General features: G+C 46.9%; 1 protein-coding gene across 2 annotated transcripts in view; it reads left to right on the top strand.

Moving 5' to 3' along the window:
• The first annotated feature begins 3,031 nt into the window (after positions 1 to 3,031).
• The window catches only part of tsen2 (TSEN2 tRNA splicing endonuclease subunit), a 28,622-nt gene continuing 6,318 nt past the window's right edge, over positions 3,032 to 25,335 (top strand). Inside the window, exons 1-9 of one of the 2 annotated variants that reach the window (XM_038983285.1) lie at positions 3,032 to 3,317; positions 5,060 to 5,126; positions 5,218 to 5,257; positions 9,191 to 9,758; positions 12,792 to 12,881; positions 18,923 to 18,973; positions 19,075 to 19,213; positions 25,071 to 25,107; positions 25,207 to 25,318. In XM_038983285.1, the coding sequence (XP_038839213.1) occupies positions 3,129 to 3,317; positions 5,060 to 5,126; positions 5,218 to 5,257; positions 9,191 to 9,758; positions 12,792 to 12,881; positions 18,923 to 18,973; positions 19,075 to 19,213; positions 25,071 to 25,107; positions 25,207 to 25,318 (1,293 nt within the window). In that variant the 5' untranslated portion in view covers positions 3,032 to 3,128. Of the gene's footprint in view, positions 3,318 to 5,059; positions 5,127 to 5,217; positions 5,258 to 9,190; positions 9,759 to 12,788; positions 12,882 to 18,922; positions 18,974 to 19,074; positions 19,214 to 25,070; positions 25,108 to 25,206; positions 25,319 to 25,335 lie in introns of both variants that reach the window. The other variant, XM_038983284.1, reaches the window with a different exon arrangement.

The raw sequence follows: 25,335 nt of genomic DNA, 5'->3' as shown, positions 1-25,335 counted from the left end.
ACCTCTCACTAGAACTCTCAGCAGTGGAACTCACACTACATTCTAAAACTCTCAGCAGTGGAACTCACACTACATTCTAGAACTCTCAGCAGTGGAACTCACACTACATTCTAGAACTCTCAGCAGTGGAACTCACACTACATTCTAGAACTCTCAGCAGTGGACCTCACACTACATTCTAGAACTCTCAGCAGTGGAACTCACACTACATTCTAAAACTCTCAGCAGTGGACCTCTCACTAAAACTCTCAGCAGTGGACCTCTCACTAGAACTCTCAGCAGTGGAACTCACACTACATTCTAAAACTCTCAGCAGTGGATCTCTCACTAGAACTCTCAGCAGTGGAACTCACACTACATTCTAAAACTCTCAGCAGTGGATCTAAATAGGGCTATATTCAATCCGTAGCAAGGAAGATCTGCGCTGTAGCGTGATTGAAATTTAAAGGCAATGTTACCACATTCGCAGAGACTGCATTCAGGGTAAACGCTGAATATGTTGTATTGAATAAATTGTTTTAGGAATTTAGACTGTTGTTGTCATTAATTTCCACTGACTGGAGAAATGAACAAATCAAGAGCTTTTTCCCACTTGAAATTAATGTTGAATATCAGTCATACGAATTGTACAGTGCTTAGCTGTGTCTGAGCTGTGGCCTTGATGCCAGAACATCCATGTTCCAAAACACCTTGTTCTTCATTCTGACTCCAGTGTGAATTCACATAACTGTTCCAAAACACCAGAGAATCTTGTCCTTCATTCTGACTCCAGTGTGGATCCTCCCCACAGCCCATTGGCTCAGAATAACACTTTGTATGTAGGAGGTATAAAACGTGGGCTGATTTCCCAGATACAGATTAAGCCTAGTCCTGGACTAAAACGTGTGTTCAATGAGAATATCAATGGAGAATGTGTTTTAATCCAGGACTAGTCTTAATCTGTGTCTGGGAAAATGGCCCGGGTGTTCGGGCTTGGTTTCAACAATAGACATATTCACATAAATACATACAAACTAATATACAATATATATTCACATATTCCAACCCAGTCGGATTAGTAGTTACAACCAACCCTAACCCTAATAAAAGTGTTACCAGTAAATAAACTGTATTGTGACTAAACATCAAACATGACACACAATATGAGGAGACAGGGGAGAGGAGAATCTTGACTTTTGTCCCAGTAATCTTTGCTCTGTAGCCTGAGCAATGAGGGCATGCCTTCCTTTCTGTTGACTCCACTGCCACGTGACCACGATGCAGTCTTCGGTAATATTATGATGCATCAAATGCTGATGGGTAGGTTAGGGTTAGGGTTAGGTCAGGTTAGGGTTAGGTCACTGGTGCTGGTTAGGGTCAAGTTAGGGTTAGGATCAGGTCACTGCTGGTTTTGAAAGAAGGGATTCAGAGTCAGTGCAAACCTTTGCTCCGTCCATGGCTGAAATGTTTCCATGTGTGGAAGTTTCCTTCAGGATGATGACTGGACCACTGGAGTATTTACTAATCATCATACTGACCTACGCTACTCTAAACATCAACATTAATCAGTGTTGGGGAAGCCACTCTAAACATCAACATTAATCAGTGTTGGGGAAGCTACTCTAAACATCAACATTAGTCAGTGTTGGGGAAGCTACTCTAAACATCAACATTAATCAGTGTTGGGGAAGCTACTCTAAACATCAACATTAATCAGTGTTGGGGAAGCTACTCTAAACATCAACATTAGTCAGTGTTGGGGAAGCTACTCTAAACATCAACATTAATCAGTGTTGGGGAAGCTACTCTAAACATCAACATTAATCAGTGTTGGGGAAGCTACTCTAAACATCAACATGAATCAGTGTTGAGGAAGCTACTCTAAACATCAACATTAGTCAGTGTTGGGGAAGCTACTCTAAACATCAACATTAATCAGTGTTGGGGAAGCTACTCTAAACATCAACATTAATCAGTGTTGGGGAAGCTACTCTAAACATCAACATTAGTCAGTGTTGGGGAAGCTACTCTAAACATCAACATTAATCAGTGTTGGGGAAGCTACTCTAAACATCAACATTAATCAGTGTTGGGGAAGCTACTCTAAACATCAACATTAATCAGTGTTGGGGAAGCTACTCTAAACATCAACATTAATCAGTGTTGGGGAAGCTACTCTAAACATCAACATTAATCAGTGTTGAGGAAGCTACTCTAAACATCAACATTAGTCAGTGTTGAGGAAGCTACTCTAAACATCAACATTAATCAGTGTTGGGGAAGCTACTCTAAACATCAACATGAATCAGTGTTGAGGAAGCTACTCTAAACATCAACATTAGTCAGTGTTGGGGAAGCTACTCTAAACATCAACATTAGTCAGTGTTGGGGAAGCTACTCTAAACATCAACATTAATCAGTGTTGGGGAAGCTACTCTAAACATCAACATTAATCAGTGTTGGGGAAGCTACTCTAAACATCAACATCAACCAATGTTGGGGAAGCTACTCTAAAAAGATAGATTACCAAGATACCAATTACTTCACACTAGAATAAGTTAATCTACACTAATGCTCCCCTTAAGTATAGTTTAGTTCACTAAAGTTACTTTAAAAAGTAGTTCACTACATACAAACTACTTGGTGAAAAAGTAGCATATGTAAATCTGAACTGTCATGGACTACAAATGGCAAGAACAGTTTACTCTGGAGTCAGATGTTAACATAATGTGTGTTTTAGCCTATTAGACACAAAAACTATGTTTCAATGTGAGAATAAGGCAGGTCTGATGCTGATAAACTCTGAAACATTAGTACACATCATAGTCTGAAGATGTTGACCTTAAACAATTGTAAGCCTACTAATTGAGTGTGATCGAGGTTGTAGAATAGATAGTACACTGGCTTTCTGACCCTAACAGGCATTAACATGACAAACATCCCCTCTTACTGGTTGGAAATCTTTATTACACTCAGTGTGGCTAGGACCGAAGTGTAATATACCAGTGTGTTCCGACGGAAGGAATTGGTGTAACACTCATTGAACAGCGTGTGTTCCACATTACGGCTTGTTCTAGTAATGTAACGCATCCATACAAGAGGAGAAGCAAATAACATATGTGTTGTCAGATACGTCCATACTTAACGCCATGATGGATGCGGTGTTCCAGGCACCCAAACGGCGGCCCAGAGTGTATGAGGCGTACGACGCCCCGTTTCCTGTCCCTCTTGCTGCGGTGGATGCGAGGCTGCAGCAGACCATCATCTACAGAGCAGATATGGTCAACCAGCATGTCGTTGTCAGGGACCCTGAACACATACAAGCTCTCTACGGCAAGGTGTGTAGCAGCCAGCAGGCTCTGTTGATTAAGACAGTTGTTTAGCTAAATATTCAATTAACATTCACTGTTGAGAGGAGCCTACTAACGTTAGTATGATGAAGCTAGCTACTAACGTTAGTATGATGAAGCTAGCTACTAACGTTAGTATGATGAAGCTAGCTACTAACGTTAGTATGATGAAGCTAGCTACTAACGTTAGTATGATGAAGCTAGCTACTAACGTTAGTATGATGAAGCTAGCTACTAACGTTAGTATGATGAAGCTAGCTACTAACGTTAGTATGATGAAGCTAGCTACTAACGTTAGTATGATGAAGCTAGCTACTAACGTTAGTATGATGAAGCTAGCTACTAACGTTAGTATGATGAAGCTAGCTACTAACGTTAGTATGATGAAGCTAGCTACTAACGTTAGTATGATGAAGCTAGCTACTAACGTTAGTATGATGAAGCTAGCTACTAACGTTAGTATGATGAAGCTAGCTACTAACGTTAGTATGATGAAGCTAGCTACTAACGTTAGTATGATGAAGCTAGCTACTAACGTTAGTATGATGAAGCTAGCTACTAACGTTAGTATGATGAAGCTAGCTACTAACGTTAGTATGATGAAGCTAGCTACTAACGTTAGTATGATGAAGCTAGCTACTAACGTTAGTATGATGAAGCTAGCTACTAACGTTAGTATGATGAAGCTAGCTACTAACGTTAGTATGATGAAGCTAGCTACTAACGTTAGTATGATGAAGCTAGCTACTAACGTTAGTATGATGAAGCTAGCTACTAACGTTAGTATGATGAAGCTAGCTACTAACGTTAGTATGATGAAGCTAGCTACTAACGTTAGTATGATGAAGCTAGCTACCAACGTTAGTATGATGAAGCTAGCTACCAACGTTAGTATGATGAAGCTAGCTACTAACGTTAGTATGATGAAGCTAGCTACTAACGTTAGTATGATGAAGCTAGCTACTAACGTTAGTATGATGAAGCTAGCTACTAACGTTAGTATGATGAAGCTAGCTACTAACGTTAGTATGATGAAGCTAGCTACTACCGTTAGTATGATGAAGCTAGCTACTAACGTTAGTATGATGAAGCTAGCTACTAACGTTAGTATGATGAAGCTAGCTACTAACGTTAGTATGATGAAGCTAGCTACTAACGTTAGTATGATGAAGCTAGCTACTAACGTTAGTATGATGAAGCTAGCTACTAACGTTAGTATGATGAAGCTAGCTACTAACGTTAGTATGATGAAGCTAGCTACCAACGTTAGTATGATGAAGCTAGCTACCAACGTTAGTATGATGAAGCTAGCTACCAACGTTAGTATGATGAAGCTAGCTACTAACGTTAGTATGATGAAGCTAGCTACTAACGTTAGTATGATGAAGCTAGCTACTAACGTTAGTATGATGAAGCTAGCTACTAACGTTAGTATGATGAAGCTAGCTACTACCGTTAGTATGATGAAGCTAGCTACTACCGTTAGTATGATGAAGCTAGCTACTACCGTTAGTATGATGAAGCTAGCTACTAACGTTAGTATGATGAAGCTAGCTACTAACGTTAGTATGATGAAGCTAGCTACTAACGTTAGTATGATGAAGCTAGCTACTAACGTTAGTATGATGAAGCTAGCTACTAACGTTAGTATGATGAAGCTAGCTACTAGTCCCTCACTACTTCAGTAACTAGCCATGCATTTTGACTTTGTCATGTTTTTTTTAATCAAGGGTTACTTTGGTAAAGGCATCTTGTCAAGAAGCAGACCAGACCACAGTATCTCACACCAATGGGAAAGTGAGTATTCACCAGGCTTGTCTATAATTGCATTGGTCAACAGTGTTGTAGAACTGGCCCATCTTAACGTGTCCACCCTCTGTCTCTGTAGAGTTTGGTGAGAGAGTTCTACCCGTCATCTCCCTGTTCAAGTAAGTAGCTGTTGATCGAGCAGGACTAGATGGCTACAGCAGTCGACACAAACAGTAGTAGCTTTCATTTGAATGTTCTGAAGGTACACTAAATATACAGCAGTATGTGTATACCCCTTCAAATGAGTGGATTCTTCTATTTTAGCCACACCGGTTGCTGACTGGTGTATGTTATGACAGAGTACAGTAGAATATACAGTACAATGGAATAGAAGGGTAAAACAAGAGGCCACATTCTGATACATGTCAAATGTTTTGAGTTGATAGAGTTGACCAGAGGAAGCATGGCAGGAAACAGCAGCATGTTATTTAACAAACTAGCTAGCAGAGTAAACCCTCAGTCTGACCTCTGATCTGTGTTTTAGTTCCAGCATCATGGCCTTGCAGATCTCACTCCTCTCCTCCCTCTACATTTTAGTCATTTAGCAGACACTCACACACAGCAACTTAGTGCATTCATCTTATGATACACTGTACAGTTGAATTCGGAAGTTTACAATCACCTTAGCCAAATACATGTATTATTATTATTTTTTAATATTTTTTATATATTTTAAATTTTACCCCCTTTTCTCCCCAATTTCATGGGATCCAATTGTTAGTAATTACTATCTTGTCTCATCGCTACAACTCCCGTACGGCTCGGGAGAGACGAAGGTCGAAAGGGTTAGGGTTAGGTAAGCTAACCCTAACCCAACTCCCGTACGGCTCGGGAGAGACGAAGGTCGAAAGCCATGCGTCCTCCGAAGCACAACCCAACCAAGCCGCACTGCTTAACACAGCGCGCCTCCAACCAGGAACCCAGCCGCACCAATGTGTCGGAGGAAACACCGTGCACCTGGCCCCCTTGGTTAGCGCGCACTGCGCCCGGCCCGCCACAGGAGTCGCTGGTGCGCGATGAGACAAGGATATCCCTACCGGCCAAACCCTCCCTAACCCGGACGACGCTAGGCCAATTGTGCGTCGCCCCACGGACCTCCCGGTCGCGGCCGTAGACCACTGGTGGCCCTAGACCACTGCTTTTCACTATTCCTAACATTAATCCTGGTAAAAATTCCCTGTCTTAGGTCAGTTAGGATCACCACTTTATTTTAAGAATGTGAAATGTCAGAATAATAGTAGAGAATGATTTATTTCTGCTTTTATTTCTTTCATCACATTCCCAGTGGGTAAGAAGTTTACATACATACAATTAGTATTTGGTAGCATTGCCTTTAAATAGTTTAACTTGGGTCAAACGTTTCGGGTAGCCTTCCACAAGCTTCCCACAATAAGTTGGGTGAATTTTGGCCCAGTCCTCCTGACAGAGCTGGTGTAACTGAGTCAGGTCTGTAGGCCTCCTTGCTGGCACACACTTTTTCAGTTCTGCCCACAAATTTTCTATGGGATTGAGGTCAGGGCTTTATCATAGCCACTCCAATACCTTGACTTTGTTGTCCTTAAGCCATTTTGCCACAAGTTTGGAAGTATGCTTGAGGTCATTGTCCATTTGGAAGACCCATTTGTGACCAAGCTTTAACTTCCTGACTGATGTCTTGAGATGTTGCTTCAATATATCCACATAATTTTCCTCCCTCATGATGCCATCTATTTTGTGAAGTGCACCAGTCCCTCCTGCAGTAAAGCACCCCCATAACATGATGCTGCCACCCCCGTGCTTCACGGTTAGGATGGTGTTCTTTGGCTTGCAAGCATCCCCCTTTTTCCTCCAAACTTAATGATGGTCATTATGGCCAAACGGTTCTATTTTTGTTTCATCAGACCAGAGGACATTTGTCCAAAAAGTACCCTCTTTGTCCCCATGTGTAGTTGCAAACCGTAGTCTGGCTTTTTTATGGCGGTTTTGGAGCAGTGGCTTCTTCCTTGCTGAGCGGTCTTTCAGGTTATGTCGATATAGGACTCGTTTTACTGTGGATATAGATACTTTTGTACCGGTTTCCTCCAGCATCTTCACAAGGTCCTTTGCTGTTCTGGGATTGATTTGCACTTTTCGCACAAAAGTACTTTCATCTCTAGGAGACAGAACGCGTCTCCTTCCTGAGTGGTATGACGGCTGCGTGGTCCCATGGTGTTTATACTTGCGTACTATTGTTTGTACAAATGAATGTGGTACCTTCAGGCATTTGGAAATTGCTTCCAAGGATGAACCAGACTTGTGGAGGTCTTGGCTGATTTCTTTTGATTTTCCCATGATATCAAGCAAAGAGGCACTGGGTTTGAAGGTAGGCCTTGAAATACATCCACAGGTACACCTCCAATTGACTCAAATGATGTAAATTAGCCTATCAGAAGCTTCTAAAGCCATGACATCATTTTCTGGAATTTTCCAAGCTGCGTAAAGGCACAGTCAACTTAGTGTATGTAAACTTCTGACCCACTGGAATTGTGATACAGTGAAATAATCTGTCTGTAAACAATTGTTGGAACGATTACTTGTCATGCACAAAGTAGATGTCCTAAACAACTTGCCAAAACTATAGATTGTTAACAAGAAATTTGTGGAGCGGTTGAAAAACAAGTTTTAATGACTCCAACCTAAGTGTATGTAAACTTCCGACTTCAACTCTATATACAAAAGTATGTGGACACCCCTTTGAATTAGTGGACTCTGCTATTTCAGCCACATCCGTTGCTGACAATGGTCCGTACAGAAGAGCTCAGTGACTTTCAACGTGACAGTCATAGGATGCCACCTTTCCAACAAGTCAGTTTGTCACATTTCTGCCCTGTTAGAGCTGCCCCGTTCAACTGTAAGTGCTGTTATTGTGATGTGGAAACGTCTAGGAGCAACAACGGCTCAGCCAAGAAGTGGTAGGCCACACAAACTCCCAGAACGGGACCGCCGAGTGCTGAAGTGTGTAAAAATCGTCTGTCCTCTGTTGCAACACTCACTACTGAGTTCTAAACTGCCTCTGGTAGCAAGTCAGCACAAGAACTGTCTGGAGCTTCATGAAATGGGTTTCCATGGCCGAGCAGCATCACACAAACCTAAGATCACCATGCACAATGCCAAGCGTCGGCTGGAGTGGTGTAAAGCTCACCGCCATTGAACTCTGGAGCAGTGGAAACACGTTCTCTGGAGTAATGACTCAACGCTTCACCATCTGGCAGTCCAATGGATGAATCTGGGTTTGGCGGATGCCAGGAGAACACTACCTGCCCGAATGCATAGTGCCAACTGTAAAGTTTGATGAAGGAGAAATAATGGTCTGGGGCTGTTTTTCATAGTTTGGGCTAGGCCCTTTAGTTCCAGTGAAGGGAAATTTTAATGCTACAGCATACAATGACATTCTAGACGATCCTGTGCTTCCAACTTTGGGGAAGCCCTTTCCTGTTTCAGCATGACAATGCCCCCGTGCACAAAGCAAGGTCCATACAGAAATGGTTTGTTGAGATCTGTGTGGAAGAACTTGATTGGCCTGCACAGAGCCCTGACCTCAACCCCATCAAACAGCTTTGGGATAAATAGGAACGCCGACAGCGAGCCAGGCCTAATCGCCTCAACATCAGTGCCCGGCCTCACTAATGCTCTTGTGGCTGAATGGAAGCAAGTCCCTGCAGCAATGTTCCAACATCTAGTGGAAAGCCTTCCCAGAAGAGTGGAGGCTGTTATAGCAGCAATGTTCCAACATCTAGTGGAAAGCCTTCCCAGAAGAGTGGAGGCTGTTATAGCAGCAATGTTCCAACATCTAGTGGAAAGCCTTCCCAGAAGAGTGGAGGCTGTAATAGCAGCAATGTTCCAACATCTAGTGGAAAGCCTTCCCAGAAGAGTGGAGGCTGTTATAGCAGCAAAGGGGTGGAACAACTCCATATTAATGCCCATGATTTTGGAATGAGATGTTTGACGAGCAGGTGTCCACTTACTTTTGATCATGTAGTGTATTGCTGTCTACCAGTTACACAGCATGAGTCTACCTGTCTCCTCTCTCCCAGGTACCAGAAGCATTTGAGCTGGGCACGGGACGTACTCCTAGCTCAAGGATTGGAGGAGGAGGTTGTCAATCAGATGCTGCAGAGACTTTGTCAGCCAATGGAGCCAGAGCTCAGAGAGGAAAATGGAAATGATGACTGCCCAGCCAGCCCTCACAGGAGTGAGGAAACAGGGGCAGGTAAACCCCAGGACATGGCCTCAGAACAGGCAGGGACAGGGAGACAGCAGGGCCAGGCATCAGACTCCTGGAGCCCAGAGGATCAGGGGGAGCAGGACAGTCAGTGTTCCCAAGCTAAGAGGCCTAGGAGTGAAGGAGATGGTCGGTTCGACCCACTGTCTGAGCTTTACACCCAGGAGCCCCAGCAGATAGACCCAGCGGCCCTGGCTACGGTCCGGTGCCCCAGGCATGATGACTGGCTGGTTGACTGTGGCTGTCGCCTGGAGGACAGCGTGCTGGAGACCCTCACCCTGCAGAGAGACAGACAGACAGACGCAGGCCGACAGGGGGCAGACCGTGGGTATGAGTATGTACTGGTGATGGAGGAGGAAGAGGAGCATAGTGTTGTCAAGGTAAATCAAATTTTATTTGTCACATACACATGGTTAGCAGATGTTAATGCGAGTGTAGCGAAATGCTTGTGCTTCTAGTTCCGACAATGCAGTAATAACCAACAAGTAATCTAACCTAACAATTCCACAACTACTACCTTATACACACAAGTGTAAAGGGATAAAGAATATGTACATAAAGATATATAAATGAGTGATGGTACAGAACGGCATAGGCAAGATGCAGTAGATGGTATAGTGTACAGTCTATACATATGAGATGAGTAATGTAGGGTATGTTAACATTATATTAAGTGGCATTGTTTAAAGTGGCTAGTGATACATGTATTACATAAAGGGATGAAGATGGCAAGATGCAGTGGATGATATATAGTACAGTATATACATATGAGATGAGTAATGTAGGGTATGTTAACATTATATTAAGTGGCATTGTTTAAAGTGGCTAGTGATACATTTTTACATAATTTCCATCAATTCCCATTATTAAAGTGGCTGGAGTTGAGTCAGTATGTTGGCAGCGGCCGCTAAATGTTAGTGATGGCTGTTTAACAGTCTGATGGCCTTGAGATAGAAGCTGTTTTTCAGTCTCTCGGTCCCAGCTTTGATGCACCTGTACTGACCTCGCCTTCTGGATGATAGCGGGGTGAAGAGGCAGTGGCTCGGGTGGTTGTTGTCCTTGATGATCTTTATGGCCTTCCTGTGACATTGGGTGGTGTAGGTGTCCTGGAGGGCAGGTAGTTTGCCCCCGGTGATGCATTGTGCAGACCTCACTACCCTCTGGAGAGCCTTACGGTTGTGGGCGGAGCAGTTGCCGTACCAGGCGGTGATACAGCCCGACAGGATGCTCTCGATTGTGCATCTGTAGAAGTTTGTGAGTGCTTTTGGTGACAAGCCGAATTTCTTCAGCCTCCTGAGGTTGAAGAGGCGCTGCTGCGCCTTCTTCACAATGCTGTCTGTGTGGGTGGACCAATTCAGTTTGTCCGTGATGTGTACACCGAGGAACTTAAAACTTTCCACCTTCTCCACTACTGTCCCGTCGATGTGGATAGGGGGGTGCTCCCTCTGCTGTTTCCTGAAGTCCACAATCATCTCCTTTGTTTTGTTGACATTGAGTGTGAGGTTATTTTCCTGACACCACACTCCGAGGGCCCTCACCTCCTCCCTGTAGGCCGTCTCGTCGTTGTTGGTAATCAAGCCTACCACTGTAGTGTCGTCCGCAAACTTGATGATTGAGTTGGAGGCGTGCATGGCCACGCAGTCGTGGGTGAACAGGGAGTACAGGAGAGGGCTCAGAACGCACCCTTGTGGGGCCCCAGTGTTGAGGATCAGCGGGGTGGAGATATTGTTTCCTACCCTCACCACCTGGGGGTGGCCCGTGTTGCACAGGGCGGGGTCGAGACCCGGGGTCTCGAGCTTGATGACGAGTTTGGAGGGTACTATGGTGTTAAATGCTGAGCTGTAGTCGATGAACAGCATTCTCACATAGGTATTCCTCTTGTCCAGATGGGTTAGGGCAGTGTGCAGTGTGGTTGCGATTGCGTCGTCTGTGGACCTATTGGGTCGGTAAGCAAATTGGAGTGGGTCTAGGGTGTCAGGTAGGGTGGAGGTGATATGGTCCTTGACTAGTCTCTCAAAGCACTTCATGATGACGGAAGTGAGTGCTACGGGGCGGTAGTCGTTTAGCTCAGTTACCTTAGCTTTCTTGGGAACAGGAACAATGGTGGCCCTCTTGAAGCATGTGGGAACAGCAGACTGGGATAAGGATTGATTGAATATGTCCTTAAACACACCAGCCAGCTGGTCTGCGCATGCTCTGAGGACGCGGCTGGGAATGCCGTCTGGGCCTGCAGCCTTGCGAGGGTTAACGCGTTTAAATGTTTTACTCACCACGGCTGCAGTGAAGGAGAGCCCGCAGGTTTTGGTAGCAGGCCGTGTCAGTGGCACTGTATTGACCTCAAAGCGAGCAAAAAAGTTATTTAGTCTGTCTGGGAGCAAGACATCCTGGTCCGCGACGGGGCTGGTTTTCTTTTTGTAATCCGTGATTGACTGTAGACCCTGCCACATACCTCTTGTGTCTGAGCTGTTGAATTGCGACTCTACTTTGTCTCTATACTGGGACTTAGCTTGTTTGATTGCCTTGCGGAGGGAATAGCTACACTGTTTGTATTCGGTCATGTTTCCGGTCACCTTGCCCTGGTTAAAAGCAGTGGTTCGCGTTTTCAGTTTCACGCGAATGCTGCCATCAATCCACGGTTTCTTGTTTGGGAATATTTTAATCGTTGCTGTGGGTACGACATCGTCAATGCACTTTCTAATGAACTCGCTCACCGACTCAGCGTATTCGTCAATGTTGTTGTTGGACGCAATGCGGAACATATCCCAATCCACGTGATCGAAGCAGTCTTGAAGCGTGGAATCAGATTGGTCGGACCAGCGTTGAACAGACCTGAGCGCGGGAGCTTGGAGTCGTGGTCAGCTTTTCCGAAAGGAGGGCGGGGGAGGGCCTTATATGCGTCGCGGAAGTTAGTATAACAATGATCCAAGGTTTTACCAGCCCTGGTAGCACAATCGATATGCTGATAGAATATAGGGAGTTTTGTTTTCAGATTAGCCTTGTTAAAATCCCCAGCTACGATGAATGCAGCCTCAGGGTGTGTGGTTTCCAGTTTACAAAGAGTCAGATAAAGTTCGTTCAGGGCCATCTGTGTCTGCTTGGGGGGGAATATATACGGCTGTGATTATATACGGCTGTGACTGAAGTCAGCTTGTAAGGACCCGGCCCGCCACAAGGAGTCGCTAGAGTGCGATGGGCCAAGGAAAACCCCCCCGCCAAACACTCCCCTAACCCAGGGCGATGCTGGGCCAATTGTAGGCCGTCCAATGGGACTCCCGGTCCTGGCGGGCAGTGAAGCCTCAACACTGCGATGTGTCGGAGGCCCTGGGATCATGTTTCTAACTGATGTGTTCTGGGATCATGTGTCTGGGATCATGTGTCTATCTGATGAATTGTGGTTCTGTGTGTTCCAGCAGGGCATAGCAGGGCCAGGGATGACAGTGAGGAGAGTGTGTAGAGTCAACCCCTTCAGGCTGCTAGAGTACCTTCAACTGACTCTGGAGGAGGTAAGACACCATCCACTCTGCTGTTCTCTGTATTCTTCTCTACTCTAGTTGTCCTGAACCGTAGTTTGGCTGTGATAGAGGGAATCAATAACATGTTAATAAGGATTCTATTGTCACAGCTGGATGATGATGATGAGGAGGAGGAGTTGTGTTATTGAAACATGTTTGTGTCAGTCCTAGGACCAACCCTCAGTCCTCATGACTCTGGAATAATCAACAGCTCAGCTCTGACACTCCAGCAGAATACATGGTTTTGTTTTTTCTGATGGGTCTGCTGGTGTGAGGTCTGATGGGGTCTGCTGGTGTGAGGTCTGATGGGGTCTGCTGGTGTGAGGTCTGATGGGGTCTGCTGGTGTGAGGTCTGATGGGGTCTGCTGGTGTGAGGTCTGATGGGGTCTGCTGGTGTGAGGTCTGATGGGGTCTGCTGGTATGGGGTCTGCTGGTGTGGGGTCTGCTGGTATGGGGTCTGCTGGTGTGAGGTCTGATGGGGTCTGCTGGTGTGAGGTCTGATGGGGTCTGCTGGTGTGAGGTCTGATGGGGTCTGCTGGGGTGAGGTCTGATGGGGTCTGCTGGGGTGAGGTCTGATGGGGTTTGCTGGTGGTGTGAGGTCTGATGGGGTCTGCTGGTGGTGTGAGGTCTGATGGGGTCTGCTGGTGGTGTGAGGTCTGATGGGGTCTGCTGGTGGTGTGAGGTCTGATGGGGTCTGCTGGTGGTGTGAGGTCTGATGGGGTCTGCTGGTGGTGTGAGGTCTGATGGGGTCTGCTGGTGGTGTGAGGTCTGATGGGGTCTGCTGGTGGTGTGAGGTCTGATGGGGTCTGCTGGTGGTGTGAGGTCTGCTGGGGTCTGCTGGTGGTGTGAGGTCTGCTGGGGTCTGCTGGTGGTGTGAGGTCTGATGGGGGTTGCTGGTGGTGTGAGGTCTGATGGGGGTTGCTGGTGGTGTGAGGTCTGATGGGGTTTGCTGGTGGTGTGAGGTCTGATGGGGTTTGCTGGTGGTGTGAGGTCTGATGGTGTGAGGTCTGATGGTGTGAGGTCTGATGGTGTGAGGTCTGATGGTGTGAGGTCTGATGGTGTGAGGTCTGATGGTGTGAGGTCTGATGGTGTGAGGTCTGATGGGGTTTGCTGGTGGTGTGAGGTCTGATGGGGTTTGCTGGTGGTGTGAGGTCTGATGGTGTGAGGTCTGATGGGGTTTGCTGGTGGTGTGAGGTCTGATGGGGTTTGCTGGTGGTGTGAGGTCTGATGGGGTTTGCTGGTGGTGTGAGGTCTGATGGGGTCTGCTGGTGGTGTGAGGTCTGATGGGGTCTGCTGGTGGTGTGAGGTCTGATGGGGTCTGCTGGTGGTGTGAGGTCTGATGGGGTCTGCTGGTGGTGTGAGGTCTGATGGGGTTTGCTGGTGGTGTGAGGTCTGATGGGGTCTGCTGGTGGTGTGAGGTCTGATGGGGATTGCTGGTGGTGTGAGGGCTGATGGGGTCTGCTGGTGGTGTGAGGTCTGCTGGTGGTGTGAGGTCTGATGGGGGTTGCTGGTGGTGTGAGGTCTGATGGGGTCTGCTGGTGGTGTGAGGTCTGATGGGGTTTGCTGATGGTGTGAGGTCTGATGGGGTCTGCTGCTGTAACAGTATAACTTTAAACCGTCCCCTCGCCCCGACACGGGCGCGAACCAGGGACCCTCTGCTCACATCAACAACTGACACCCACGAAGCGTCGTTACCCATCGCTCCACAAAGGCCGCGGCAGAGCAAGGGGCAACACTACATCTAGGTTTCAGAGCAAGTGACGTAACTGATTGAAACGCTACTAGCGCGTACCCGCTAACTAGCTAGCCATTTCACATCCGTTACACTGCTGGTGTGGGGTCTGATGGGGTCTGCTGGTGGTGTGGGGTCTGATGGGGTTTGCTGGTGGTGTGAGGTCTGATGGGGTTTGCTGGTGGTGTGAGGTCTGATGGGGTTTGCTGGTGGTGTGAGGTCTGATGGGGTTTGCTGGTGGTGTGAGGTCTGATGGGGTTTGCTGGTGGTGTGAGGTCTGATGGGGTTTGCTGGTGGTGTGAGGTCTGATGGGGTTTGCTGGTGGTGTGAGGTCTGATGGGGTTTGCTGGTGGTGTGGGGTTTGCTGGTGGTGTGGGGTCTGATGGGGTTTGCTGATGGGGTTTGCTGATGGGGTTTGCTGATGGGGTTTGCTGATGGGGTGAGGTCTGATGGGGTGAGGTCTGATGGGGTGAGGTCTGATGGGGTGAGGTCTGATGGGGTGAGGTCTGATGGGGTGGGGTCTGCTGATGTGGTCTGCTGGTTTGAGGTCTGATGGGGTCTGCTGGGGTGAGGACTGATGGGGTGAGGTCTGATGGGGTTTGCTGGTGTGGGGTTGTCTGATGTGGTTTGATGGTGTGAGGTCTGCTGAGGTAGAGAGGTATTGGAGGTGATTGTGTGACCTCACAGAGCTGTTAGTGTTCTGAAGTGAGGCTGAGTGACTCAACTCACCGCCGTCCCCACAACCCTCCCTGTCCACTGTCCTCACAACCCTCCCTGTCCACTGTCCTCACAACCCTCCCTGTCCACTGTCCCCACAACCCTCCCTGTCCGCCGTCCCCACAACCCTCCCTGTCCGCCGTCCCCACAACCCTCCCTGTCCACTGTCCTCACAACCCTCCCTGTCCACTGTCCTCACAACCCTCCCTGTCCGCCGTCCTCACAACCCTCCCTGTCCACTGTCCTCACAACCCTCCCTGTCCGCCGTCCCCACAACCCTCCCTGTCCTCACAACCCTCCCTGTCCACTGTCCTCACAACCCTCCCTGTCCACTGTCCTCACAACCCTCCCTGTCCACTGTCCCCACAACCCTCCCTGTCCCCACAACCCTCCCTGTCCACTGTCCCCACAACCCTCCCTGTCCACTGTCCTCACAACGCTCCACTGTCCTCACAACGCTCCACTGTCCTCACAACCCTCCCTGTCCACTGTCCCCACAACCCTCCCTGTCCACTGTCCTCACAACCCTCCCTGTCCACTGTCCCCACAACCCTCGCTGTCCACTGTCCCCACAACCCTCCCTGTCCACTGTCCCCACAACCCTCCCTGTCCCCACAACCCTCCCTGTCCACTGTCCTCTCAACCCTCCCTGTCCTCACAACCCTCCCTGTCCACTGTCCTCACAACGCTCCACTGTCCTCACAACGCTCCACTGTCCTCACAACCCTCCCTGTCCACTGTCCCCACAACCCTCCCTGTCCACTGTCCCCACAACCCTCCCTGTCCCCACAACCCTCCCTGTCCCCACAACCCTCCCTGTCCTCACAACCCTCCCTTGTCGTCACAACCCTCCCTTGTCCTCTGTCCCCACCACCCTCCCTTGTCCTCTGTCCCTACCACCCTCCCCGTCCTGATGACACCTCCACTAGTACCACCAATACTGTGCCCCTAGTACACTAGAGTGCCATTATCTAGGGTGTTGTAAAGCAACCTTTTATGAGCCAAGATCACTTTCTGACTCAAAATGCAGGCCGAGATCTACTGCTCAAACTTTTTTTTAATGACTTTAAAAAAAATCGTAAGTCTTTGCAACATTAACCTATTAAAAAGTACTGTAGCAATGAGGTTTGTGCAGTAGGCTGTAGGCCCAATACATTATCACTGCATATTGGCTATGCTTGAATTGCCCTGCCAATGTTGTTCTTCACCAACCATTTTTAAATTATATTTCAACACGTGAGGTATACAGTGCATTTGGAAAGTATTCAGACCCCTTTGCCACATTTTGTTACATTACAGCCTTATTCTAAAATTGATTAAATCGTTTATTTCCCTCATCAAATCTACACACAATACACCATAATGACAAAGCAAAAACAGATTATTAGAAATGTTAGCAAATTTATAAAAAATAAACAGAAGTATCACATTTTCAGAAGAATAATTCAGACCCTTTACTCAGTACTTTGTTGATGCACCTTTGGCAGTGATTACTCAAGTCTTCTTGGGTATGACGCTACAAGCTTGACACCTGTATTTGGGGAGTTTCTCCTATTCTTCTCTGCAGATCCTCTCAAGCTATAAGGTTGTATGGGGAGCGTTGCTGCACAGCTATTTTCAGGTCTTTCCAGAGATGTTCAAGTCCGGGCTCTGGCTGGGCCACTCAAGAACATTCAGAGACTTGTCCCGAAGCCTTTCCTGCGTTGTTGCTTGTGTGCTTAGTCGTTGTCCTGTTGGAAGGTGAACCTTCGTCCCAGTCTGAGGTCCTGAGCACTCTGGAGCAGGTTTTCATCAAGGATCTCTCTGTACTTTGCTCCGTTCATCTTTCCCTCGATCCTGACTAGTCTCTCAGTCCCTGCCGCTGAAAAACATCCCCACAGCATGATGCTGCCACCACCATGCTTCACCATAGGGATGGTGCCAGGTTTCCTCCAGATGTGATGCTTGGCATTCAGGCCAATCTTGTTTTCATCAGACCAGAGAATCTTGTTTCTCATGGTCAGAGTCCTTTAGATGCCTTTTGGCAAACGCCAAGCGGGCTGTCATGTGCCTTTTTTGTGGCTTCCGTCTGGACACACTAGCATAAAGGCCTGGTTGTTGGTGCTGCAGAGATGGTTGTCCTTCTGGAAGGTTCTCCCATCGCCAGAGAAACTCTGGAGCTCTGTCAGAGTGACCGTCGGGTTCTTGGTCACCTCCCTGACCAAGGCCCTTCTCCCCCGATTGCTGTTTACCCGGGCGGCCAGCTCTAGCCGGAGTCTTGGTGGTTCCGAACTTCTTCCTTTTAAGAATGATGGAGGCCACTGTGTTCTTGCTTCAATGCTGCAGAAATGTCTTGTTACCCTTCCCCAGATCTGTGCCTCGACACAATTCTGTCTCGGAGCTGTACGGACAATTCCTTCGACCTCATGGCTTGGTTTTTCTCTGACATGCACGGTCAACTGTGGGACATTATATAAACAGGTGTGTGCCTTTCCAAATCATATCCAATCAGTTGAATTTACCACAGGTGGACTCTAATCAAGTTGTAGAAACATCTCAAGGATGTTCAATGGAAACAGGATGCACCTGAGCTGAATTTTGAGGCTCAAAGCAAAGGGTCCATATACTTATGTAAATATGATATTTCTCTTTTTTGTTAATACATTTGCAAACATTTCTAAAAACCAGTTTTTGCTTTGTCATTATGGGGTATTGTGTGTAGATTGATGACGGGAATAAAAAAAAAAAAATCAAATTTAGAATAAGGCTGCAACGTAACAAAATGTGGAGAAAAGGAAGGGGTCTGAATACTTTCCGAATGCATTGTACATTAGAGGCTCAGTAATCGAGGAAGACAGTGAGGCACCAATTCACCAAAGAGGCACCAATCTCATCATGACCTGCTGCTGATATCTCTAAATTACCTCCATTACATCAGGAGGTGCTGATATCTCTAAATTACATCAGGAGGTGCTGATATCTCTAAATTACATCAGGAGGTGCTGATATCTCTAAATTACATCAGGAGGTGCTGATATCTCTAAATTACATCAGGAGGTGCTGATATCTCTAAATTACATCAGGAGGTGCTGATATCTCTAAATTACATCAGGAGGTGCTGATATCTCTAAATTACCTCCATTACATCAGGAGGTGTAGTTGACTATCAACTTCGCTGTGGGATCGTGGAAGCTGCAGGTGATCTGAGCTATTTGATAGGCTAGCGGTAGGCCTATAAGTGCACTTGATTTGCTCTCCAGGCCTGCCCGGTAGGGGGAGTTTGTACCTTCAGACACATGAAATGGTTCAAAATCGGAACACTTTGACTACCCGGTGCGCAGGCCAGCTGAATCAAGTGCACCTACCGCTACCAGACGGAGCTAAACAAAATAGGAATGCAAGGCTTTATCATTGGGCTTTTTACAGAAATGTTTGGCAATCTACTAGGAAAGGCTTGGCGATAGACCAGTCGATCACGATTGACTGGTTGGTGACCACTGATCTATGGGATAGATGCCATTTTAGACTTTAGGAGTAGGCTCCTCCCTCTAAGACACTGTATTTCTCTTTTTCTGGTATTTTGAACATTATTTTCTTCTTTCAGGCTTTCTTCTTGGTATATGCATTAGGATGCCTTTCAGTTTACTACAATGAGGTAAGAAGCTACAGTCTTAGAAACATATACGTCTTATTAACTAAAGCCTGCTGTTATGGTGCATGTTTGTTTAGTGCGAGTCTTTCTGACTTCCTCTTCAGGAACCATTATCGGTGCTCCAGCTGTGGGAGATGTTCCGGTCGGTCCAGCCCCACTTTGAGACGTCATACATGGCCTACCATTACTTCCGCAGCAGGGGGTGGGTGCCCAAGCCTGGGGTGAAGTACGGGACTGACCTCAGTGAGTTAATAATTCATTAATTGTAGGCTGTTCTAGTGCCCTTGCCAATTCATTGATATATATGTATGCGTATATATGTATGTATGTATATTCACACTACCTTTCAAAAGTTTGGTGTCACTTAGAAATAGTTTTTGAAAGAAAAGCAAAAAAAATTGTCCATCAAATTGATGAGAAATACAGTGTAGACATTGTTAATCTTGTAAATGACTGTTGTAGCTGGAAACGGCAGATTTTTCTTTTAACAGTGCCACCGACGCGGCCAGCTACCAAGGACGGTGGCCGACGTAACACATTTAAACGTGTTAACCCTCGCACAGCTGCCGGCCCAGGCGGCATCTCAGAGCAAGCGCAGACCAGCTGGCTGGTGTGTTTACGGACATATTCAATCAATCCCTATCCCAGTCTGCTGTTCCCACATGCTTCAAGAGGGCCACCAATGTTCCTGTTCCCAAGAATGCAAAAGTAAATGACTATCGCCCTGTAGCACTCACTTCTATCATCATGAAGTGCTTTGAGAGACTAGTCAAGAATCATATCACCTCCACCTTACCTATCACCCTAGACTCACTTTGCTTACTGCCCCAATAGGTCCAGCGATGATGCAATCGCCTGCACATTGCCCTATCCCTTCTGGACAAGAGCAATACCTATGTAAGAATGCTTTTCATTGACAATAGCACAGCATTCAACACCATAGTACCCTCCAAGCTCATTAAGCTGGAGGCCCTGGGGCTCAACCCCGCCCTGTGCAATTGGGTCCTGGACTTCCTGACGGGCCGGCCCCCAAGGTGGTGAAGATAGGAAACATCATCTCCACTTCGCTGATCCTCAACACTGGGGCCCCACAAGGGCGTGTGCTCAGCCCCCTCCTGTACTCCCTGTTCACCCATGACTGAGTGGCCATGCACGCCTCGAACTCAATCATCAAGTTTGCAGACGACGAGTAGGCTTGATTACCAACAACGATGAAACAGCCTACAGGGAGGAGGTGAGGGCTCTGAGAGTGCGGTGTCAGGAAAATAACAACAAAACAAAGGAGATGATTGTGGACTTCAGGAAACAGCAGAGGGGGCACCCCCCGGTCTGTATTGACGGGACACCAGTGGAGAAGGTGGAAAGTTCCTCGCGTACACATTACCGATAAACTTAAATGTTCCACCCACACAGACAGTGTGGTGAAGAAGGCGCAAAAGCGCCTCCAACCTCAGGAGGCTGAAGAAATTTGGTTTGTCACCTAAAACCCTCACAAACTTTTATAGATGCACAATTGAGAGTATCCTGTCGGGCTGTATTACCATCTGGCAGGGCAACAACCGCAGGGCTCTCAGCTGACTACACTGACTATGCTAGTGGCAGACTCCACTAAGCTGGCAGGTTGGCTAACAGCCTGCTGCCTGGCCTGCACCCTATTTCATTGTGGAGCTAGAGGAGTTAGAGCCCTGTCTATGTTGGTAGATAAGATGAGAGCACCCCTCCAGATAGGATGGAGTCCGTCACTCCTCAGCAGGTCAGGCTTGGTCCTGTTTGTGGGTGAGTCCCAGAAAGAGGGCCAATTATTTACAAATTCTATCTTTTGGGAGGGGCAGAAAACAGTTTTCAACCAGCGATTGAGTTGTGAGACTCTGCTGTAGAGCTCATCACTCCCCCTAACATAATGTGTATGTTACCAAATTTTATTGGTCACATACACATGGTTAGCAGATGTTAATGCGGGTGTAGCGAAATGCTTGTTCTTCTAGTTCCGACACGTGCAGTAATATCTAACAAGTAATCTAAACATTTCACAACAACTACCTAATACACACAAGTGTAAAGGAATGAATAAGAATATGTACATACATGGATGAGCGATGGCCGAACGACATAGGCAAGATGCAGTAGATGGTGTACAGTATATACATATGAGTTGAGTAATGTATGTAAACATGATATAAAGTGGCATTGTTTAAAGTGACTAGTGATACATTTATTACATCCAATTTTGTATTATTAAAGTAGCTAGAGATTTGAGTCAGTCTGTTGGCAGCAGCCACTCAATGTCAGTGATGGCTGTTTAACAGTCTGATGGCCTTGAGATAGAAGCTGTTTTTCAGTCTCTCGGTCCCAGCTTTGATGCACCTGTACTGACCTCGCCTTCTGGATGATAGCGGGGTGAAGAGGCAGTGGCTCGGGTGGTTGTTGTCCTTGATGATCTTTATGGCCTTCCTGTGACATCGGGTGGTGTAGGTGTCCTGGAGGGCAGGTAGTTTGCCCCCAGTGATGCGTTGTGCAGACCTCACTACCCTCTGGAGAGCCTTACGGTTGTGGGTGGAGCAGTTGCCGTACCAGGCGGTGATGCAGCCCGACAAGATGCTCTCGATTGTGTATCTGTAGAGCTTTGTGAGTGTTTTTGGTGGCAAGCCAAATTTCTTCAGCCTCCTGAGGTTGAAGAGGCGCTGTTGCACCTTCTTCACCATGCTGTCTGTGTGGGTGGACCATTTCAGTTTGTCTGATGTGTACGCCGAACTTAAAACTTTACACTTTCTCCACTACTGTCCCGTCGATGTGGATAGCGGGGTGCTCCCTCTGCTGTTTCCTGAAGTTCATCTCCTTTTGTTGACGTTGAGTGTGAGGTTATTTTCCTGACACCACACTCCGAGGGCCCTCACCACCTCCATGTAGGCCATCTCGTCATTGTTGGTAATCAAGCCTACCACTGTAGTGTCGTCTGCAAACTTGATGATTGAGTTGGAGGCGTGCATGGCCACGCAGTCGTGGGTGAACAGGGAGTACAGGAGAGGGTTGAGAACGCACCCTTGTGGGGCCCCGGTGTTGAGGATCAGCGGGCTGGAGATGTTTCCTACCCTCACCACCTGGGGGCAGCCCGTCAAAGTCCAGGCCCCAGTTGCACAGGGCGGGGTTGAGACCCAGGGTCTCGAGGTTAATGACGAGTTTGGAGGGTACTATGGTGTTAAATGCTGAGCTGTAGTCGATGAACAGCATTCTTACATAGGTATTCCTCTTGTCCAGATGGGTTAGGGCAGTGTGATTGCGTCGTCTGTGGACCTATTGGGGCGGTAAGCAAATTGGAGTGGGTCTAGGGTATCAGGTAGGGTAGAGGTGATATGATCCTTGACTAGTCTCTCAAAGCACTTCATGATGACGGAGGTGAGTGCTACGGGGCGATAGTCATTTAGCTCAGTTACATTAGCTTTCTTGGGAACAGGAACATTGGTGGCCCTCTTGAAGCATGTGGGAACAGCAGACTGGGATAGGGATTGATTGAATATGTCCGTAAACACACCAGCCAGCTGGTCTGCGCATGCTCTGAGGACGCGGCTAGGGATGCCGTCTGGGCCGGCAGCCTTGCGAGGGTTAACACGTTTAAATGTTTCTCACGTTGGCTGCGGTGAAAGAGAGTCCGCAGATTTTGGTAGCGGGCTGTGTCGGTGGCACTGTATTGTCCTCAAAGCGAGCAAAGAATTTTAGATTGTCTGGGAGCAAGACATTGGGGTCCATGACGGGGCTGGTTTTCTTTTTGTAGACCCTGCCACATACTTCTCGTGTCTGAGCCGTTGAATTGCAACTCTACTTTGTCTCTATACTGACGCTTAGCTTGTTTTATTGCCTTGCGGAGAAAATAGCTACACTGTTTGTATTCGGTCATGTTTCCGGTCACCTTGCCCTGATTGAAAGCAGTGGTTTGCGCTTTCAGTTTTGCGCGAATGCTGCCATCAATCCACGGTTTCTGGTTGGGGAAGGTTTTAATAGTCGCTGTGGGTACAACATCACCGATGCACTTGCTAATAAACTCGCTCACCGAATCAGCGTATACATCAATGTTGTTCGACGCTATCCGGAACATATCCCAGTCCACGTGATCGAAGCAATCTTGAAGCGTGGAATCCAATTGTTCGGACCAGCGTTGAACAGACCTGAGCACGGGCGTTTCCTGTTTTAGTTTCTGTCCATAGGCTGGGAACAACAAAATGGAGTCGTGGTCAGATTTGCCAAAAGGAGGGCGAGGGAGGGCTTTGTATGCGTCGCGGAAGTTAGAGTAGCAATGATCCAGAATTTTTCCAGCACGGGTCGCGCATTCAATATGCTGATAAAATTTAGGGAGTCTTGTTTTCAGATTAGTCTTGTTAATTAAAATCCCCAGCTACAATAAATGCAGCCTCAGGATATGTGGTTTCCAGTTTACATAGAGTCCAATTAAGTTCTTTCAGGGCTGTCGAGGTGTCTGCTTGGGGGGGATATACACGGCTGGGATTATAATCGAAGAGAATTCTCTTGGTAGATAATGTGGTCGGCATTTGATTGTAAGGAATTCTAGGTCAGTTGAACAAAGGACTTGAGTTCCTGTATGTTGTTATGATCACACCACGACTCGTTAATCATAAGGCATACCCCCCCGCCCTTCGTCTTTCCAGAGAGATGTTTCTGTCGGTGCGATGCGTGAAAAAAACAGGTGGCTGTACCGTCTCTAACGTATCCCGAGTGAGCCATGTTTCCGTGAAACAGAGAATGTTACAATCTTTGCCCCAGTCTGAGGTCCTGAGCCCTCTGGAGCAGGTTTTCATCAAGGATCTCTCTGTACTTTACTCCGTTCATCTTTCCCTCGATCCTGACTAGTCTCCCATTACCTGCCACTGAAAACATCCCCACAGCATGATGCTGCCACCACCATGCTTCACCGTAGGGGTGGTGCCAGGTCTCCTCTAGATGTGACACTTGGCATTCAGGCTAAAGAATTCAATCTTGGTTTCTTCAGACCAGAGAATCTTGTTTCTCATGGCCTGAGAGTCCTTTAGGTGCCTTTTGGCAAACTCCAAGCGGGCTGTCGTGCCTTTTACTGAGGAGTGGCTTCTGACTGTCCACTCTACCATATAGTCCTGATTGGTGGAGTGCTGCAGAGATGGTTGTCCTTCTGGAAGGTTCTCCCATCTCCACAGAGAAACTCTGGAGCTCTGCAGCTCTGTCAGAGGGACCATCGGGTTATTGGCCACCTACCTGACCAAGGCCCTTCTCCCCCGATTGTTCAGTTTGGCCGGGCAGCCAGCTCTAAAAAAAATTTTTTTTTAAAAGTGTCTCTGTGCCTTCTCATTTTTTATAAAAAAAATTCCTCAGAGGTATTGTGATGACCTCTGCACAGGGGGAAGCCATGGAGCTTCCTGCAACTCTCCTGCAATTGTTGGGCTCAAGGGCTTTGACACCTCTCATTTCACACCACGGTGCTAATTGAAGTTGTATCTGGATTTGTTCTGTCCTAGTAAGCTTGGTAGCCTTAATTTAGTATCCAGTCCTTATAAATTAAAATAGATTTTTGTGATGTCTTTTTCTTCTTGGCTTTAAAAGTAGCTTCAGACTAAACATTACTCACTCAGTTTCAGGTTGGTTGGTATTTTCAGGTTTCTGTTTCTTTTGCTGGTCGTGGGTTTGCCAGAGCATTTGCTGTATAGTCCTTGGGAATAAGAATCCTGTATATGTCCTACATGCATTTCGCTACACCCGAAATACCATCTGCTAAACATGTGTATGTGACAAATAAAATTCGATTTTATCCAATTTTATTCAACTCTAAATCTATCTTTTTGTAAAAACATGCTGAAAAATTAAGTGGCTCATCTGCTCATGATCTCTCTTTTTTTAATGGATTGACTGTGAATGCGGTACAGTTTCTCTGTTCGTTTAATGGGTTGACTGTGAATGTTTGCAGTATAGACCTTGTTTCACTGTTAGTTTAATGGGTTGACTGTGATTCTTCAACCATAAAACGCTGGACACTCAGATGTGTTGATTCTTGATGCTGATAATTATTAGTCTGATAATTATTAGTCTTATTGTCTTGTACCGTATGTTCTCTTCCATGCAGTGCTTTACCGAAAAGGACCACCTTTCTACCATGCAAGGTTTGTATGAATTACAGTACATTAACATTTACATTGAGATCCACTAATTGTTTAAATAGTGTTTATGTGAAATATTTATCTCCATCCCACTCCCTCTAGTTACTCTGTGGTGGTGGAGAAGGTAGACCAGCCATGTAGGGGAGGGGCTCTCCGTCCGTTCAGCTGGAGGTCTCTGGCTGCTCTCAGCAGGATTACCGGCAACGTTTCCAAGGTAACACCTTCACCTTA

Source organism: Salvelinus namaycush, unplaced genomic scaffold (genome assembly GCF_016432855.1).
Source record: "Salvelinus namaycush isolate Seneca unplaced genomic scaffold, SaNama_1.0 Scaffold157, whole genome shotgun sequence".
Taxonomy (NCBI): domain Eukaryota; kingdom Metazoa; phylum Chordata; class Actinopteri; order Salmoniformes; family Salmonidae; genus Salvelinus; species Salvelinus namaycush.
The sequence above is the reverse complement of the archived record's forward strand: the minus strand, read 5'-3'. Positions and strand labels throughout refer to the sequence as shown.